An 18,599-nucleotide genomic window follows, 5' to 3' on the forward strand; every position below is an offset into this window, starting at 1 on the left:
CCAGGACTAAACCAGGACTGATCCAGGACTGATCCAGGACTAGGACCCAGGACTGAACCAGGACTGACCAGGACTGATCCAGGACTAGACCAGGACTAAACCAGGACTTAAACCAGGACTAGACCAGGACTAAACCAGGACTAAACCAGGACTGATCCAGGACTAGACCAGGTTTAAACCAGGACTAAACCAGGACTAAACCAGGACTGAGGACTGTTAGGACTAACCAGGACTGCAAGGAGGTGGCCCAGGACTCAGGACTAGACTGTCGGCTGATCAGGACTGAGACCAGAACCAGACCGGGTCCAGACCAGGACTAAGACCAGGACTGAGACCGTTTTAGTCCTGATTTACTCCTGTTTTAGTCCTGGTTTAGTCCTGGTTTAATTCTGGTTCAGTTCTGTTTTAGTCCTAGTTCAGTCCCTGTTTTTTATTTTTATTTTTTTCATTTTGGTTTTGGAGACAAATAATAAAGAAAATAGTTGTTTTTTTCGTTCTTATTGTTGTTTTTGTCTTGAAAAACAACCAAACGAATGACACACAGATTAAACCAGACTAAGTTACAGGTCAGATCTGCGGAGAGGCACAGTCAGTACGCCTATTTTTCTTGGTGTTTTTGAACTATAAACCCACTTGTAACAGAATAAACGTAAAGTTACACAGTGCACCTTTAATATACGTAAGGTGTCGGGACGGGCCCGGATGTGCACTCGCATTGACTGTCTGGTGATCAGGACTGAGATTAGGACCAGACTAGGTCCAGACCAGGACTGAGACCAATTTAGTCCTGGCTTAGTCCTGTTTTAGACCTGGTTTAGTCCTGGTTTAGTCCTCGTTTTAGACTTGGTTTAGACCTGGTTTAGTCCTGGTTTAGTCCTCGTTTTAGACTTGGTTTAGTCCTGGTTTTAGACCTGGTTTAGTCCTGGTTTTAGTCCTTGTTTTAGACTTGGTTTAGTCCTGGTTTTAGACCTGGTTTTAGTCCTCGTTTTAGACTTGGTTTTTAGTCCTGGTTTTAGACTTGGTTTAGTCCTGGTTTTAGTCCTGGTTTAGTCCTGGTTTTAGACTGGTTAAGTCCTGGTTTTAGACCTGGTTTTAAACTTGGTTTAGTCCTATTTTTTAGACCTGGTTTAGTCCTGGTTTTCCTGGTTTTAGACCTGGTTTTAGTCCTGGTTTTAGACCTGGTTTAGTCCTGGTTTTAGACCTGGTTTAGTCCTGGTTTTAGACTTGGTTTAGTCCCGGTTCAGTCACTGTTTTTTTTTTTTTTTTTTTTTTTTTATTTTGGAGACAAATAACAAAAAAAACATTTGTTTTTTTCATTCTTATTTTTCATTTTATTTTGAAAAGCAAATGAATGAATGAGACATGGATTAAACCAGACTAAGTTACAGGTCAGATCTGCGGAGACTCACACTCAGAATGTTTGTTTTTCTTGGTGTTTTTGAACTATAAACCCACCTGTAACAGAATAAACGTAAAGTTACACACTGCACCTTTTAATATACGTAACACTGAAGGGGAAAAACAAGAAAAAAAAGAACTACATTACCCAGAATGACCCGGCGTCTACTTGGATTATTTTAACGCTGAACAGTTCCAGACCCGACACGACACATCACAATGGAAGCGAGGCCTGCGCTGCTGGAGACGCTGAATCATTCTTCGCGCGGAGAATGTTTTTTTTTTTTTAAATACAACGCCGCTCTTCAGGTTTGAGTGCCGGTTTTATCAAGTGAATAATAATGCCGCTCGCGAAATTTGCACTTAGACGGAGAGAGAAAAGAACGCCGCTTGGACTTTGACAGTTTAATGGGCCCGTCATTTTCTTTTATTTAAAAACAACAAATTTCACAAACAGAAAATAATAATATGCAAAAGAGAAGCTTGTGCACAAAAACAAGTCAGGAGGATTTCGTTTCGCGGCGAGATGAAAAGCACTTCGGGACGCGACGGCAATTTGAACGCGTTTAAGTGAGACCGTGTTTGGTTTAATAATAGTGTACGCTAAAACCGCTTCTATCAAATAACACGGCGAGTTTAAACGTTGTGTAATGTGTGGTTAAAATGCTTTAGAATATCTTAACTTCGGTACTAAAAACAAATTTCTGTGCAAAATGCCGCCGTGTTAAAATAATTGGAGCGAAATTATCAGAAAAAAAAAGTGTGGTGAAGGTGAGGGGGAGTTAAAATGTAATATTATTTACTGTATTTGAGCGGTTTATTGGCTTATTCATCTAATTTCACAAACGTAAAACCTAAAATCACTCCCTTTTGCTCTCCTGGCTAAGTCACTCTCCCTTCAGAGCGTTATAACAACACAATCAGCGTGTTTGTCAAGTTGCTGTGTACAGTTTTGTGTTGTGTTTTTGTATATTTGCGGATATTTACCGTCTGGACACACTAGAGGGACTATGTCTCTGGGCTGGCCTGGGAACACCTCGGGGTCCCCCTGGAGGAGCTGAAGGAAATGTCTGGGGTGAAGGAAGTCTGGGATTTGAGTCCTGCGCCGGGTTGGGGACCCGAACTAAATCAGGCCTAAACCAGGACTAAACCAGCACTAAACTTGGACTTTCGCCTGCGGTCACCCGACGGTCTACACGGGCGCACCTCCGAGCCAGTCCCGACAGTGAGTCCTGTTTTAGTCCTAGTTCAGTCCTGGTTTAGTCTGCCTGGTTCTGTCTGGAATCAGCCCTGGGTTAGTCCTAGTTTAGTCCTAGTTCAGTCCTGGTTTAGTCTGCCTGGTTCTGTCTGGAATCAGCCCTGGGTTAGTCCTGGTTTAGTCCTGTTTTAGTCCTAGTTCAGTCCTGGTTTAGTCCTGTTTAGTCCTGGTTTAGTCCTAGTTTGTCTGCTGTTTTCTGTCTGGAATCAGCCCTGGGTTAGTCCTGTTTTTAGTCCTGGTTCAATCCGTGGCGTGTGCGGTGCAAAATTCCGGCATCTCAGTCAATCAAGTCTCAATTTCTTCTGCTCAATAAATAAATCCTCTGATGTGATGACAGTCGAGTCGCGTCTGTGAATTCGTGTTCGTACTGAAGAAAGTGTAACTGTTTCATTTTGTGATTGTAATTCTTGAAGTTGTAACTTTTCAGTTCATATTTTGATAGATTCTTCAGTTAGAATGTTTAATTTGTGTGTGATTTATCATGGGCACGGGTCCAGGCGGGTGCGGGTTTAACTTTGATATAATCACGGGTTTACGGGCGGGTGTGGTGCTGTACTGCGCGGGTACGGGCGGGTGCAGGTCTCCAAAAATGGACCCGTGCAGGACTCTGGTCTGGGAGTCCCTGGTCAGACTGCTGCCCCCGTGACCCGGCCCTGGATAAGCGAAAGAAAATGGATGGATGGATATTTACGGAGCATTGTCATGTGGGAGCATACGCGAAGGCTTGTGGACGGAACTTTGCACAGAATCTTACAACTAACCATAAGGAGGGTTCGAATAGGGCCTGGAAGAGATCACTAGATTACCTAAACATGCATGGATGGCTCTAAAACAGGGGTGTCAAACTCTAATTCACAGAGGCCAAAATTAAAAACTGGGACTAAGTCTTGGGCCAAACTAAATATTTATTTAAAAATTCAACATCTGCATGTTTTCTCTTCTTTCGAGATCTGTAATGTTAAACCTTTTCTTTCTAAAATAAATGATTAATCATAGTTTTGCTCAAACATTGAATCCAGAACAAGCAGAATATAAAATAACAACATTTTAAATAAATAATGTCTCTATAGACTATCTGTAGGCGGCGAGCAGCTCTAATACAGATTTGATATGATCTCACAGACCAAATATAATTAAACCGCCGGCCAAATTTGGCCCCCGACCTGAGTTTGACATGTCTGCTCTGAGACGTGTGAAGAATCCCTCAGTCGTCCAGGTAGAATCCATGGCGAGGAGAAAGCTGGATGAGCTGCGAAACATCTTCAACCAAACTAACTTTTGTCCAGTCGACAAACTGAATTTTCTCCTCGCCATGTCTGCTCTAAAACCTTTTCTGCCAGACTTCCTTCACCCCAGACACTTCCTCCAGCTCTTCATGAGGGAGCCCGAGGCGTTCCCAGGCCAGCCCAGAGACATAGTCCCTCCAGCGTGTCCTGGGTCTTCCCCGGGGCCTCCTTCAGGTGGGACATGCCCAGAACACCTCCCAAGGAAGACGTCCAGGAGGCATCAGAACAGACGCCCGAGTCACTTCAACTGCTCCTCTCGACGTGGAGGAGCAGCGGCTCTACTCCAAGCTCCTCCCGTGTGACTGAGCTCCTCACCCTGTCTCTAAGGGAGCGCCCAGACACCCTGCGGAGGAAACTCATTTCGCCCGCTTGTATCGGCGATCTCGTCCTTTTGGTCATTACTCAGAGCTCATGACCAGAGGTGGTGATGGTAGAAACGTAGATTGACAGTAAATTAAGAACTTCCCCTTTCGTAATGTAAACAGTCTGCACCTTTTTAGACCAAAAACAGACTAAAATATAAGGAATGATTTTAGTTTTGCTTGTTAATTTCCATTTTGTTTGGTTTTATTGCTCTGAAAAACACGTGTCCTTACAGCGACTTGACTTATTTGGCCCGGAGGAGCGTCTGTTCCTGCTCTTTTCCATGGAAATGTTGATCCTTTGGCTATAATATTCCACAGTATGCCGTAAAACCCACGCAGCTCTATGGAGAATGTTCCTCCCACCATCCACCTCCTCTTATGATTCAGTGACCTTCGACCCCACATGTCACTTCCTGTGCATTCAACCAGTTCCTCCACAGACAGGAGCCGCTGAGCAAGTACAGACTCTGACACAGGCTCATGCACCGCAGAACCAGACTGGAATATGGATTTTTCAGGGGATTCACTGTATTTGAGAGAGTATTTTATAAAGTCTTTCTGTATGGTTTTAATATCAAATTACTACACATTTATTGGATAATGGAAGAGTGTGTAAGATTTGTAAACATGACTTGTGTGTCCCCTGGTTTACGTGCATCACAAATTTTGGATCCGTGTATCATTCGTTTATTCGTTTTTCAATATAAAACCAAAAATAAAAAAATGAAAAAATGTTATTTATTTATCTCCCAAACCAAAATGAAAAATCTGATAATGATTTGGTTTTTTAGTTTTCGATTTTGTGTTTAAATGAAAAATGGAAAAAAAAAACGGATAACGGTCGTTTCCCGTGTACGTGACTGTGATGTCGGACTTTTGCACCGCGTACGGACTGAACCAGGACTGATCCAGGTCCAGGACCAGACCGGGACTGAGACCAGGACTGAGACTGGGACCAGACCAAGACTGAGACCAGACTGAGACAGGGACCAGACGGGACTGAGTCCAGGACTGAGACAGGGACCAGACCAGACTGAGACCGAGGACCAGACCAGGACCAGACCGGGACTGAAACTGAGACCAGGCCGGGACCAGACCGGGACTGAGACCAGGACCAGACCAAGACTGAGACCGAGGACCAGACCAGGACCAGATCAGGACTGAGACTGAGATCAGGCAGGACCAGACCGGGGACTGAGACTGAGACCAGGCCGGGACCAGGCCGGGACCAGACCGGGACTGAGACTGAGACCAGGCCGGACCAGACCGGGGACTGAGACCGAGACCAGACCGGGACCAGACTGGGACTGAGACCAAGACCAAACCGGGACCAGACTGGGACTGAGACCGAGACCAGACCGGGACCAGACCGGGACTGAGACCGAGACCAGACCGGGACCAGACCGGTACTGAGACTGAGATTAGGCCGGGACCAGACCGGGACTGAAACTGAGACCACACCGGGACTGAGACTGAGACCAGACCGGGACTGAGACCGAGACCAGACCGAGACCAGACCGAGACCAGACCGGGACCAGACCGGGACCAGACCGGTACTGAGACTGAGATTAGGCCGGGACCAGACCGGGACTGAGACCGAGACCAGACCGGGTCCAGACCAGAGGCTCAGAGCCCACAGCAGGGCCGGAGCTCGAAGCTGAGGCTCGGACCGTGCGGAGGCTCGGAGTCAAAGCTCAGAGTCCGCTCTGGCCCCGCTCTGGTCCCGCTCTGGTCCTGGACCTGGATCAGTCCTGGTTCGCAGTCACTGAAGTCACGTAAACGGGAAACGTTTTTTCCATTCTTCATTTAAACACAAAATCGAAAACTGAAAAAACGAATCGCTATCTGTTTTTTAATTTTGGTTTTGGAGACAAATAATGAAGAAAACTGTTTATTCATTTTCTTATTTTTGGTTTTATATTGAAAAACGAATGAACGAATGATACACGGATTCAGATGGACCAGATGTGTTTGTTTGGCGTGAATCTGGTTCGACAGCGCGTTCACATCTCCACAAAGGAAAGGAAGCGTACTTTGTCGGCGGCACAGCAGCGTTGGCGTCCATCAGATCGAGTGTAAACAAACTCCGTACTGTACTTGTGTTACTGTCGACTCTTCCTCACACCTGCGCTCCCCACAGTCGCACACTCCCCCGAGCGAACTCCCCGTCAAAGTGCCGCGTCTCCAACAGGCCGACGGGGACCTATAGCAACGAGAGCTTTTACCAAGTGCGGCATTAAGGCTCTGCTAACAACAAGGCACGCACCATCCCATTTCACAGCAATCTCCGCGCGGCCTGGGGGAGCTCTTCATTTCAACAGAAAAAAAAGAGAGGAGGAAAAAAAAAAAAAAGAACAGATGAGGTTGGTTTATCTCAGAGCGGGAGAGAAAAAGAGAGAGAAAATCCTATCTGGCTCAGGTCCCATCCATTTTTCGAGCCGTGACAAGTAATCATCTGTGCCATCAATCGCGTCTCCTTCACACAGAGCGCTTCAGCGTAATGGCGGCGTAAGTATGCAGAGCTACACCTGAAAGAGCCGCAGAGACGGGGACGGATGGAGGTTTTATACGTGCGTTTATACATCCAAAATGAACGGCGATACGTATTCAAAACACAGAAAAGAAAATAATAATAATAAAAATCCAATCCGAGCAATATTTTCTGATCTACTTTCTAATGTAGTTTCATCACCACAAACAGACCTGGAGATGTGGTTGTTGTTGTACAGTTGTAGGGAGTATTATCTGTTACATAAACATGAGTTATTGTACAGTTGTAGGGAGTATTATCTGTTACATAAACATTAGTTACTCTACAGTTGTAAGGAGTATTATCTGTTCCATAAGGGTGAGTTGTTGTACAGTTGTAGGGAGTATTATCTGTTCCATAAGGGTGAGTTGTTGTACAGTTGTAGGGAGTATTATCTGTTCCATAAGGGTGAGTTGTTGTACAGTTGTAGGGAGTATTATCTGTTACATAAGGGTGAGTTGTTACAGTTGTAGGGAGTATTATCTGTTACATAAACGTGAGTTATTGTAAAGTTGTAGGGAGTATTATCTGTTACATAAATGTGAGTTATTGTACAGTTGTAGGGAGTATTATCTGTTACATAAGGGTGAGTTGTACAGTTGTAGGGAGTATTATCTGTTACATAAATGTGAGTTATTGTACAGTTGTAGGGAGTATTATCTGTTACATAAGGGTGAGTTGTACAGTTGTAGGGAGTATTATCTGTTACATAAACGTGAGTTATTGTACAGTTGTAGGGAGTATTATCTGTTACATAAGGTGAGTTGTTGTACAGTTGTAGGGAGTATTATCTGTTACATAAACATTAGTTACTCTACAGTTGTAGGGAGTATTATCGGTTACATAAGGGTGAGTTGTTGTACAGTTGTAGGGAGTATTATCGGTTACATAAACATAAATTGTACAGTTGTAGGGAGTATTATTCGTTACATAAGGTCGAGTTGTTGTACAGTTGTAGGGAGTATTATCTGTTACATAAACATGAGTTGCTCTACAGTTGTAGGGAGTATTATCTGTTACATAAGGGTGAGTTGTTGTACAGTTGTAGGGAGTATTATCTGTTACATAAACATGAGTTGCTCTACAGTTGTAGGGAGTATTATCTGTTCCATAAGGGTGAGTTGTTGTACAGTTGTAGGGAGTATTATCTGTTACATAAACATGAGTTGCTCTACAGTTGTAGGGAGTATTACCTGTTACATAAGGGTGAGTTGTACAGTTGTAGGGAGTATTATAGTATGAATGTAGTCCTGTATCTCTTTCTGTTTGAGTGGACCTGTAGGAGCCTGTTGGAGAGTGATTCACTTAAAAACTACTACTACTAGATGACATCACGAGGTGGAACAGAGCATTTAGAGCTTTGGAGATGTAGACAGACTAATGATAAACAGTGACTCAAACATGTGTGAATGAAACAAACACAACTCCACGTCTATTTTTGACATTATAACACGGCTTAAAGTTCTCAAGAATCCATTTTGTGCGATATCGGACCTTTAAAACTGAGCAATTCTTTAAAGTTTCATAAATCCTGCTCTTTGGTGTTTACTCTCGTCTGTACCGCGAACACAGACCCACACAGACAACCTCTATAACCGGCCGCAGCTCCTCACACGGTGAAACTAATCTCAGGTCCATCTCCGCCGACGGTCCTCGAAAGTCTGCTCCGATCCTCCGGGCCCCGCGCAGCTCACCAGAGTGAACCTGAGTTTGAGTTTGAGCGACGGGAGCGATGGAGGGGCCGCGAGGAAGGGAGGAGGGAGCCAGCCAGACCGCCTCTGTTCTTCCGCTGAGTTAAATGCTCCTGATGCGTCTGTGAGCTCGTGCACTGTGAGCCTGCCAAAAGTGAAGAGGAGGAGGAGGATCAACAACGGTGGAGAGATAAAGAAGGAACGCTGCAAAAGGAAACGGCTCCATGGTTCAGGGCCTGGCTTTTTATTGTTTTGTGTTTTTTCTTTTTTTTTTTTTTTTTTTTGTAGTGCATCTAGGACAGGGGTGCTCAATACGTGGATCGCAATCTACCAGTCGATCGCCAAGGTCGTGTTGGTAGATCGCCGTGTCTTAGAACTCGTCTCGGACTCACGTTTGGACTCGGTCTTGTCTCTCACTCGAGGTCTGACACTCAACAAGTGTGATCATATTTCATTCCGGCCGCTGCTGTTGGTAATAAACTTGTAGCGGGTGCAGGAGCGTGTGGGGCGTCTCAGTGCAGCCTGTGCGCTCATTTGAAACCCGCGGAGACTCTACGGCGCATCACAAACACACACGCTCCCTATGCACGGCTCGTCTGCGACAGCGTGTGCCCTCGTGTACCAGCATCACAGGGCAGGTTCAACTTCCTAAACATCCTACCTGTCCATCTGCCTCACGTCAGCACGCCGCCCCTCGCCTTTTCACGCTCTCGCTCCTTCCTGCGTACAGCGAACACAAGCCCCTCCCACAGTGCGCTGATTAGAAGAGCAAGACCAAACGTGAAGCAAAAACCAGTCTAAATTTGTGTTCAGTGTTGGCACAAAGCAGGTCTACAGCATAGAGCGGATCTACAGAACAGACCTACTGCCACATTTGGCTGAAGTTTGTCTAACAAAAGTGCACAAATGCATCTGTGTTTGTCACAATGTGCGTTTGGTTTGGTAAACGTGCAGAGCAGGGGTGTCAAACTCATTTTGGTCTGGGGGTCATATCGAACCTACTTTGATCCCAAAGGGGCCGGATCAGAAAACTCATGTCATATAAACCCCAAAAATAACAATAAGTTCAAATATTTGTGCAGAGAAACACAAATCTATTACAGAAATCTTTTTTTAATTGATGAACTCTTTGCATACAATTTCAACACAATGTTTTAACATTAACTTGTCCGCAAATTGGAACAAGTCCATTTTTTCTTGGAAAATCCTGCACTTGGCATTCACTTTTCAAATTTTTGTCATTTTTCTGATGAGGGTGTCACAGGTCAACAGTCAAAACGATCGTCCTTTAAGAGCGTTTGGAAAGAGACAAGTCTTCATTTGTGCTGCTCTGGTGGGAGGGGCCACGTACAGAGACACTGGAGACGCTGCTATGTTAAGCGGTGCAGAAAATTACCAATATTTTAATAGAAATTTTAATTAAAATATTTTAGTAGAAAATCAGCCGAGGGCCAGATTAAAGGTCTTGGAGGGCCGGATCTGGCCCCCGGGCCTTATGTTTGACACCTGTGGTGCAGAGGCTGGTAAATATCACTGCAAAACGGAGAGGCGCTAGTGAGATGGCTAGGGAGTAGACGTGTTTTTTGCGAGGCTCCTCGAGGCGCGATAACTTTTATTTTTTAAGTATTATTTGCCAGCTTTTATGACTCCAAAGATATTTTAATACTAGCGTCGTTCGTTTGCCTACATTTCTTTTCATTTTAAACCGACAAAATGCCCGGTAAGCGTCAGGAAAAGGGTCGCCAGCAGAAGCCAGAAGCTACAACCACTGCTAGTGCTAGCGCGGCGGATCCGAGCCATGAGTTCAGCCCAGAGACGGAGAGCGGAGAGGAGGACGAACTACCACTTATGTGGCAGAAAATAGAAAGGAGCATCCTCCGGTCCATTAATGTCCGTTTTAACGAGTTCGGAGAGAAACTTGAAGGCCTCTTCGCGCGACAGGAGGCCCTGAACAAGAGGATGGACGAAATGGAAGACCAGGCTGCGAACCACGAGCAGCGCATTGAGAATATGGAGACGGCGCTTGGGGAATTACAGAAAGAAAATAAAGCACTCCGATCGAAACTTTCGGACCTGGAGGGGAGATCGAGGCGTAACAACATAAAAATAGTGGGCATCCCCGAAGGAGAGGAGAAGGGGAGGCCAACGGACTTTGTAACTGATTTGATTCCTAAACTTCTCGGAGCCGAGAACTTCGACAAGCCTCTGGTCATAGATAGGGCACATCGCACTTACAGAACGGACGGCTCTAAACCACGCACTATCATTGCTCGGGTCCACTTTGCCCAGGAAAAAGAAAAGATTCTGCGCATTGGGAGACAACGCACCCTAGACTACGGTGGGAAGAGAATCTTCATTTTTCCCGACTACACCGCGGATGTCATGGAGCAGCGACGGAGCTTCAAGGAGGTACTACAGAGGCTGCGAGAGAAGAACATTCAACACTCTCTTCGCTTTCCGGCGCGGCTTCACGTTCATCACCAAGGGCAAGTAAAAACTTTCAACAGTCCTGCGGAAGCTAAGACCTTTGTAGACAACGAACTCTAAAGTAAGTTTCATCTCCAGGTCCCAATACTATTATTTAAATTGTTGAAATTGGAGGACATAATGACTATTACTGTTACTATATAAATGTTAATGCTGGCACATAAATATTATTTACGTGTTCTTGAGGTGCTGATATTTTTAGATTTTTCTTATAAGGTTTTTTTTTTTTTTTTTTTTTTTCTTTCTTTTTAAAATTTAAATACGTTTCTCTTTGGCCGGTGGCCCCTAGTGAGTATGTGGGCAGTTCAGCTTCGTTTGGGGAAGCTATGGGCGGGGGTATTGTTCACACATAAGTTCTATGTGATTGTGTGTATTTGTTCTTGTATGTTCCTAACTGCCAGACAAACACTAAAGTGTATTTTTGTACTTCAAGGCAACTGCATTTTGTTTAATATTTTCTATCTACTATGATGCATGCATAATCCCTTAGATACTTTGTCCTTGGTCTCCTGGAATGTGCGGGGCTTGGGGCACCCCATTAAACGTGGTAAAGTATTTGCACATTTAAAATTATTGAAAGCTGATATAGTGTTCCTGCAGGAAACGCATGTTAAAGATACACAACACATGAAACTTAGAACCAATTGGGTTTCGCAAATATATCATTCACCATTTACTTCCAAAGCTAGAGGTGTGGCGATTCTTTTTCGGAAATCAGTACCTTTTAGATTCCAGTCCAGCATAACAGATCCTAATGGTCGGTTTATTATTGTCACTGGGCAAATTAATAGATTTCCTGTGACGTTAGTTAACATATATGGACCAAATACCGATGATCCAGCCTTTTTTCGTAGAGTATTTAACATGGTTCCAGATGATGATACAAGTTATCTGCTGATTGGAGGGGATTTCAATTGTTATTTGGATCCTTATTTGGATAGACTTTCTACTGCATCGCCACCTAATATAATTTCAGTGCAGACTCTAAATAATTTAATTAAATCAAAGAGAATAGTTGATATTTGGCGTCTTCAACACCCATCTGATCGTGATTATTCTTTTTACTCTCATACCCATAAGTCATACACACGTATTGATTATTTTTTAGTGGATTCCAGGTTGATTTCTAACATCGAATGTAGTAAGTATCATAATATAATAATTTCTGATCACGGCCCTGTTAATATAACCCTTAGACTTTCTCTTCCCAAACAAACTTATTGTTGGCGCTTTAACCCCATGTTGCTTGCAGACCCTAATTTCAACAAATACATCAATGAGCAGATCTCCTTATTCCTTGAGACCAATGACAATGGTGAAGTCAATGATTCAACCTTGTGGGAAACTTTGAAAGTTTACATTAGAGGGCAAATCATCTCTTTTGAGGCGAGACGCAACAAGACCAGATATGGCCGTCTGAAAGAAATTGAGGAAGAACTGAAAACTGCAGATGAGACTTATAAAAGATCTAAACTTCAATCTGACTACAATAACATTCTTAGGCTACAATATGAATATAACACTATATTGGGAGACCAGGTTGGTAAAATTATTTTAAAATTGAAACAGAAGAATTTTGAATTAGGTGAAAAGCCCCATAAATTGCTGGCTAGGCAGTTGAAGGGGGAGCAGACAAAGCGGGCTATTTATAAAGTGAAGTCTCGAACTGGAGTTCTGATGACAGATTTGCAGGACATCAATGAACGTTTTAGGGAGTTTTATTCTGACATTTACTCCTCCAAAACAAAGGCCACACAAGAAGATATGGATAACTTTTTTGAGTCCCTACCTTTTCCACAGTTGGATGCAACCTCCAGGGAATACTTGGATTCAGAGTTTACTATAATTGAGATTCTTGAAGCCATAAAAGCCTTTCCTTCTGGAAAAGCTCCTGGCCCTGATGGGTATAGCCCTGAATTTTATAAGGCCTTTGGTGTTAAACTAGCCCCTCTACTACTAAGAATGACACGTCATGTTTATACAAATAAGTTACTCCCAACTTCTCTATGTGATGCAAACATATGTGTACTCTTGAAGAAGGGAAAGGATGATACAGACCCAGGGAATTACAGGCCAATTGCCTTATTGAACAATGATCTAAAAATTATAACAAAGGTGTTGGCCACAAGACTAGGAAAGTGTATAGCGAGTATCATACATCCTGATCAAACTGGGTTTATACCCGGTAGATATTCTTTCTGCAATGTTCGTAAAATTCTTAACATTCTATATTCCGATCATAAAAGAACCGAAGGTGCTGCTGTGCTTTCTTTAGATGCGCATAAAGCATTTGACACCATAGAGTGGCCGTACCTATTCAAAAACACTGGAAAAGTTTGCTTTTAGTGATAAGTTTATTGCGTGGGTAAAAATTTTGTATACTAGTCCTAGATCCTCCATTATTACAAATGGGAATAAGTCTAAACCTTTTTCTCTAGGCAGAGGGGTACGTCAGGGAGATCCCTTGTCCCCCTTGCTGTTTGATATCGCACTAGAACCTCTAGCTATTGGGATACGGGAAAATCCAGACATCAAGGGCATTACAGTGGGGGGAACTGAGACATGTGTTACATTATATGCAGATGACCTATTGATATGTTTGTCAGATGCAAAAACATCCATTCCTGCACTACTAGACTATGTAAATTCATTTGGACAGATTTCTGGATATACTATAAACTGGGGAAAGAGTGAATTTATGCCATTAGTGGACAGTTTACCACAGGTACTTCTAGACACTGTACCATTTAGTGTGGTAAGCGATTATTTTAACTATTTGGGACTGAAATTGACAAGGGATCCTGTAAATCTTTTTAAAGCAAATTTTGCAGAATTATTGGATAAACTTAAAATCAATATTGAGGCCTGGAGAATATTACCATTAACTTTGATTGGGCGAGTTAATGCAATCAAAATGGTTAGTCTACCAAGATTTTTATATTTATTTCAAAACTTACCTATTTATCTAAGTGCATCCTTTTTTAAAAAGCTGGACTCTATTATCATGCCTTTTGTGTGGGGTTACAAATCTCACAGGATATCTAAAGCTCACATTCATAAGTCGAAAGATGAAGGAGGTCTTGGGCTCCCAGTTTTTAAACATTACTATTGGGCAGCCAATTCCAGAGCTCTTACTTACTGGAAACAGGCAGAAATGATTGATGAGGAACAGGAAGATACCCCTTCTTGGGTTAGACTTGAAGCTTCTGATATTGATAATATTTCACTTTGTTCATGTCTGTATTCAAATTTACCTTTAGATGAGCCGATTAAGAAAAAAATTATTTTGAGGAACTCCCTTCGCATATTACAACAGATTAAAACAGGGACTCAGTTACCTAAAGATTCTATGTATATTCCAATCTGCCGAAATCCACAATTTAGACCTGGCCAGTTAGATGCAACGTTTGTTACATGGAAGAGAAAGGGTATTGTAGCTCTGACTGATTTGTATATTGACGGTCAGTTTGCTTCCTTTGCCCAACTCCGTGATAAATACAATATTCCAAATTCACATTTCTTTCGCTATCTTCAAATTCGACACTATGTGAAACAGACATACAAGCATTATGAATCAATTCCACCCTCTCATAAATTTTACGACAAGCTGCAGCTTTTGCCTGATTCTAAACATCTCATCTCTCAATTTGTGAACTGTTTTAATACTTCTGTCTCTACTGAATATCTGCGGGAGGCATGGGGTAAAGATTTAAATTCTGACATATCTGCTGAACTCTGGGAGAAGGCATTGGCACAAATTCATTCATGTTCTATTAACAGTCGTTATCAGCTTATCCAGTTCAAGGTGGTACACAGGTTACACTATTCTAAAACAAAATTGAATAGAATTTTTCCAACAGTGTCTTCCCAGTGTGACAAGTGTTCCTGTGCCGAAGGAACACTTGCTCATCTTTTTTGGTTTTGTCCACAATTATCTACCTTTTGGTCCACAATCTTTAAATGGTTTTCTAACTGTTATTGCAGAGATATTAAACCGGATTATAGTTTAGCCATATTCGGATGCTCCACGGATGATCTGGGACTTACATCGGACGTTTGGCGGGCGCTGCAGCTTGGGATGGTGGTGGCTAAAAAACATATTCTGCTGACATGGAAGTCCGCCACACCTCCAATTTTTGAACACTGGCTCCGTGAAATGGTGTCCGTTATCCAAATGGAGCGTATTCGTGTGGACACCATGGGCAAAGAGCAGAGACATAAAGCAATATGGGGACCATTCCTGGCTCAATGTCAGATTGCCACCATTTGATTGACGGGACATACATATTTGTATTTTTTTGGTTGACTACTATACTGTTTATTATTGTCAGTTGCTTGCTTGTACTTTTTATTTTGTCTTGTCTGGCAGTTTGTCTGTGTTTTGTTGTACCTGTATGTTCTTTTAAAAGAAACAAATATTAATAAAGATAATATTAAAAAAAAAAATATCACTGCAACCAGAATGAAACTCCAGTTTGAACTTTAAAAAAGGTTTAAAATCTTCCTTTACTTTTTTCAGTTTTGTGTAAAGTGCCAGAGGAAGTTCTCTTAAAGAAGAGGTTCTCAAACTGTGGGGAGGGTCCAAAAAAGGGGCACAGAGTGTTTCAGTGCAGTTTGTTTGGCTTTGTAGTAGTTAGATCATTATGACTTGGTCATTTTGTAAGTAGCTCACATGATGAAAAAGTATGAACACCCCTGATCTAGGATTATTAACTTCGTTACACAACCGGTTTATTTATCTTTTCCTGTGGACCTGAGTTCATTAAATCCTTTAGTGAAGCCAGTTGTTACAAACTTAGGAGTCAAAATGGACCCTGATCTAAAACTTGATCAGCAATTTAATGCTGTTGTCAAATCTAGTTTTGACCAAAATAAAGCCTATTTTGTCAACGCAACACTTCGAAACTGTCAAACATGCATTTGTGACGACGAGATTGGATTATTGTACTGCACTTTATGTTGGTGTCAAAACACTAAACATGAGCTTCGTGGGGACCGTGAGTTTTCTGTTTCTGCCCCTCGGCTCTGGAACCAGTCGCCGTTAGAGATTAGAGGCCGAGTCTGTACCTGTTTTTAAATCACTCCTCAAAAATGCAGTTGTGGTTTACTCCTGTTTTAGTCCTGTTTTAGTCCTCCTCTTCAGTCCTAGGTTAGTCCTGGTTTAGTCCTGTTTTAGTCCTGGTTTAGTCCTGTTTTAGTCCTGGTTCCGTCCTGTTTTAGTCCTGGTTCCGTCCTGTTTTAGTCCTGGTTCCGTCCTGTTTTAGTCCTGGTTTGCTCCTGTTTTAGTCCTGGTTCCGTCCTGTTTTAGTCCTGTTTTAGTCTTGGTTTAGTCCTGTTTTAGTCCAGTTTTAGTCCTGGTTTACTCCTGTTTTAGTCCTGGTTTAGTCCTGGTTCAGTCCTGGTTTAGTCCTGGTTTAGTCCTCCTCTTCAGTCCTGTTTTAGTCCTGTTTTATTCATGTTTTAGTGCTGGTTCCGTCCTGTTTTAGTCCTGTTTTAGTCCAGGTTTAGTCCTTGTTTTCTCCAGTTTTTGTCCTGGTTTACTCCTGTTTTAGTCCAGTTTTAGTCCTGGTTTACTCCTGGTTTAGTCCTGGTTTAGTCCTGGTTCACTCCTGGTTTAGTCCTGGTTTAGTCCTGGTTCAGTCCTCCTCTTCAGTCCTAGGTTAGTCCTGTTTTATTCATGTTTTAGTCCTGGTTTTCTGCTATTTTAGTCCTGTTTTAGTCCTCCTCTTCAGTCCTAGATTAGTCCCGGTTTAATCCTGGTTTAGTCCTGGTTTAGTCCATGACGTAAGCAGCACAAACGTTTGATATAATCTCGGGTTAACGGGCGGGTGCGAGTCTCCAAAAATGGACCGGTGCAGGACTCTGCGCTGTCGGGCTCCGTTACGGAATAAATTCATCTTCGGTTCGTCACGTAAAGAAGGAGAAAAATAACAAAAAGACGACAGCAGAAATAAGTTTTAAGAAGGACGCAAAAAGTGTTAAAGGTTGTATAGAGGATTTTCCAAGGAACGAGAAATCCAGCGACTGTTTGTCCTTTTTCAAAATGTTGCGCATGCGTGAAACCACCCCCCTCCCCTACAGCTCCCTACGTAGAAACGCCTTCTCCCGCCTCCTCACTACGCCAGAAACAGGTTTGTTTACAGCCGGTGAGCTGCACATGACTTGTAAACAACTAACTACAGTGTTGGTTAGGCAAGGCGGAGAAGTGAGGAGCGGGGGGAGCGGGTGTGCGGACATTTCGTTCGCGGACGAGAAGTGAGGAGCAGGGAGAAGAGCGGAGCAGGGAGAGAGGAGAGAGGAGAGAGGAGAGGGGAGCGGTGCGCGGAGATTCCGTGCCCGTAGAAGTGAGGAGAAGGGGAAAGAGCGGAACGGGCAGCGGGGACAGGAGTAGGAAAGGGGAGCAGAGAAGGTTGCGCGGAGATTCAGTGCGAATGAACTAGCTACAACACGCAGCAGCAAGCGGACTCTTTCTTTGCCTTGAAAATTACGTTTTCAGACATAGGATATCGCTTTCGTGTCCTGAAAAACGTTTGACTAGCTCTTGGAAATAAAGTACGTTTTCATAATAAGCAGAAGTTACCTGTCCAGGAGTAATTTGGCGACCAATGCGTCAGTCTTTAGACCCTGCGTCTGCTTCAGTCGCGCCATCGCTGGAATGAATCTACAAGAATCACCTTAGTTTGGCTTCGCTGCTTTTCCCCTTGTCTTCTTCTTTCAGCGACCTCAAAAACGGACTTTCTTTTGCGGCTAACTGCTCCTGGATTCTTGTCTGCCATTGCAACAAACTTTGTGTGAACTGCGAGGAAGATATAGGTCAAAAAAAGCCGCTAAGAACTGTTGCATTGGTGGAGTAAACAGCGTCTGTGCGTCTTGCGTCTGTGGACTGCGTGACAGGCGTACGTAAACCACGTACCGGCGGCGCGCAGGCAGGTCAGTTACGCTAGAAACGTAGGGAGTTTGATTGATAGCCTGTCAGCTAACAGATAACGAGGCCGTGTCGTTATCTATTGGCAAATGTTTAGCTGGCCCCACCACGTCCAGAGTTGATGAATTTTTATTCTCTTTTTTTTTGGTCATCATAATTACAAGGCTACTGCACCTCTATAATGCTATCATTGACAACTTGAAACAAAAAAAACAAAAAAAAAAATCCTCCATACAACCTTTAAGTAACTGTCCTGTGTGAGAAAAGTTTTTATTTTTATTTTACAGCCTTAAAACAGATAGAATCATTGTAAAAAAAATAAAAAATAAAGTGCAACTACCCAAAGTGTTCAAATACGTTTTTAGTTTTTCCTCGTGTATATTCTTTTCCGCAGAGGTGTTAATTCTCCTGATGGGCCCGTAGCTCTGTGTTAGTTTGCCAAGTGCGTGTGGGTGGATGAGAGTGCGAGGATCGGCCATGTTGTGTGTGTACAAATGTGCTTCGGAGAGAGAAAGTGCAGCCGGTCCTTCAGAGCGCTGATCAAACGAGCTCTGTGGCAAGTCTGCTTCCCCATTCTCTTTCATCAGACGTGTACTTGTGTGTGTTTTGTGTGTTTTGTGTGTTTTGTGCGCTCGTCTCGGGCTCCGTCGCTTTTCCAG

At 43.2% G+C, this 18,599-nt stretch overlaps 1 protein-coding gene across 1 annotated transcript in view; it reads left to right on the forward strand.

The window, feature by feature from the left end:
• LOC110153437 (glutamate receptor ionotropic, kainate 2-like) overlaps nt 1-18,599 on the forward strand; it is a 238,669-nt gene that overhangs the window by 75,539 nt on the left and 144,531 nt on the right. The window contains exons 6-9 of the mRNA XM_055149757.1: nt 4,626-4,765; nt 10,260-10,937; nt 12,816-12,919; nt 15,000-15,237. Coding sequence (XP_055005732.1) covers nt 4,626-4,765; nt 10,260-10,937; nt 12,816-12,919; nt 15,000-15,237 — 1,160 coding nt within the window. The remainder of the gene's footprint in view (nt 1-4,625; nt 4,766-10,259; nt 10,938-12,815; nt 12,920-14,999; nt 15,238-18,599) is intronic.

Source organism: Boleophthalmus pectinirostris, unplaced genomic scaffold (genome assembly GCF_026225935.1).
Source record: "Boleophthalmus pectinirostris isolate CB_2022bp ecotype Guang Dong unplaced genomic scaffold, ASM2622593v1 HiC_scaffold_13, whole genome shotgun sequence".
Taxonomy (NCBI): domain Eukaryota; kingdom Metazoa; phylum Chordata; class Actinopteri; order Gobiiformes; family Gobiidae; genus Boleophthalmus; species Boleophthalmus pectinirostris.